We start from the raw sequence: 2,022 nt of genomic DNA, 5'->3' as shown, positions 1-2,022 counted from the left end.
CCGTTATTGATTCCTATTTAAATGAACGACATAGACATCAAAAAAAAATTGGCATTTCTTCAAGTTGAGGTCAATCTATATTTTTCAAACCTAAAGTTCCTTGAGAAGGCAACTCAAATACTCAATAAACTCTTGGGATATTTACAAAGAGATCAAGATATCAAACTCTGCTTTTCTCAAAGTCATTGGCCGAATTTCCTAGCGATCAATGTCTAAATCATCTTACGTTCGAGAAATACGCTATTAACTGCTCTCAAACAACGGAGAAAATTTAGGAAAAACAAATCAAAAGAATAAACAGAATTGTACCACATTGTTTATCAATAAAATTATGTTTCATCATATTTTATTTGTGATTGCGGTTAATTTCGACACTCTAAAATTTGTTGCAAACAAATGAACACCGAAAGAAAAAAAAAAAAAAAAAAAGGGGGTGGTGGGACACTCTCACTACTCATCCCCCACAATCCTCCCATGACTATTGAGTGGCAAAGTAGGTGTATGTAATGGATTGATCCCTACATCATTAAATGTCTCCTCATTAATTACAGCCCTCCCCAAAAATTTCCAAATTTCACACCCTGAAATCTCACTTTCACAGCCCAAAATACAAAAAAAAAAAATGACAACACCACCAGGGGAAAAACAAGAACAAATTCAACCTCCAACACACAAAATGCAAAAAAGATCCCAACTTTATTTCCACCCATTCAAGACCCTCATTTTCTTGATTCTTTTCAGCCAAATCCAAATGAAAATTTGCTGTGGGGTTTCAGTTTTTGACCTTAAATCAGTTAAAGATAGTAACTTTGAGCTAATGGGGAAAAGGGGTTGTGTTGAAAAGCTTAAAGAATGTTCAAAAATGGTGACTGAAGAAGAAAATTTGATGGATAGTGAAAGTAATAGAAGGGTTTTGTTGATGCAAAAAAAGTACATTAGTTATGGTACATTGAGAAGAGATTTAGTGCCTTGTAATACACCTGGTGCTTCATATTATAATTGTAAACCACCTGGTGCAGCTAATACTTATAATAGAGGTTGTGAGATTATTACAAGGTGTGCTAGGGACATCAGTGATATCAAATCTTGATTTTTGGAAGAAACTTTATGCAATGAAATTGGTAAAGTTCTAGTCTTTTGTGCTTTTGAATATTAATTTAGTTATGTTGGGACTGTGGTGGTGAGGGGAGGGGGAGTTTTTGCTAATGTTGTATACTACAAAATCTATGTAACCTGAATGTACCATATCAAGTATAAATTCTGCTCATGCCAAATATTTTTTTGGCTCTATGTATATATGCTCCTATTTATTTGCATTATGAAGCACAATATATCATGTGTGCTTAAAGGGGTCATCAAATTAAATTTAGACACCTTCTTGACCAGTGGACACAAATTTTAGCACAAACTTTATGCAATGAAATTGGTAAAGCTCTATTTTGCTTTTTGAATATTAATTTAGTTATGTTGAGTGAGTTGGACTTGTGGGGGTGGGGAGTTTTTGCTAGTGTTGTATGCTACAAAATCAATTAACAATGTTCCAATATCAAGTATACTTTCTTTTTGCCTTACTTGAGCTGAGGGTCTATCAGAAACAGCCTCTCTAGGAGTAAGGTCCGCGTATACTCTACCCTCCTCAGCCCCACTTGTGGGATTACACTGGGTATGTTGTTGTTGTTGTTGCTGTTGTTCCGATATCAAGTATAAATTCTGTTGATGCCAAATATGTTTTTTGGTTGAATGTATATACTTCGAATCTCTTTCTATGCATTATGAAGAACAAAATCATATGTGGGATTACTTGTGGGATTACACTGGGTATGTTGTTGTTGTTGTTGTTGTTGTTCCGATATCAAGTATAAATTTTGTTGATGCCAAATATGTTTTTTGGTTGAATGTATATGCTTCCAATCTCTTTGTATGATATCAAATATAAATTCTGTTGATGCCAAATATGTTTTTTGGTTGAATGTATATGCTTCCAATCTCTTTGTATGCATTATGAAGAACAAAATATCATGT

At 33.9% G+C, this 2,022-nt stretch overlaps 1 protein-coding gene across 1 annotated transcript; it reads left to right on the top strand.

Annotated features, from left to right (window-relative positions):
• The first annotated feature begins 490 nt into the window (after nucleotides 1–490).
• Nucleotides 491–1,294, top strand: LOC132604395 (protein RALF-like 31). The gene has a single exon (XM_060317890.1). It carries the CDS (start codon nucleotides 623–625, stop codon nucleotides 1,088–1,090), a length of 468 nt encoding a protein of 155 aa, XP_060173873.1. The 5' UTR covers nucleotides 491–622; the 3' UTR covers nucleotides 1,091–1,294.
• Nucleotides 1,295–2,022: the final 728 nt, after the last annotated feature.

The sequence above is a fragment of the Lycium barbarum genome, chromosome 7 (genome assembly GCF_019175385.1).
Source record: "Lycium barbarum isolate Lr01 chromosome 7, ASM1917538v2, whole genome shotgun sequence".
NCBI lineage: Eukaryota > Viridiplantae > Streptophyta > Magnoliopsida > Solanales > Solanaceae > Lycium > Lycium barbarum.
Note: the sequence above shows the minus strand (reverse complement) of the source record. Positions and strands in the feature narration are given on the sequence as shown.

Coding starts and splice junctions, on each gene's coding strand:
- LOC132604395 (XM_060317890.1), top strand. CDS start 623: ATGACAACACCACCAGGGGAAAAACAAGAACAAATTCAACCTCCAACA.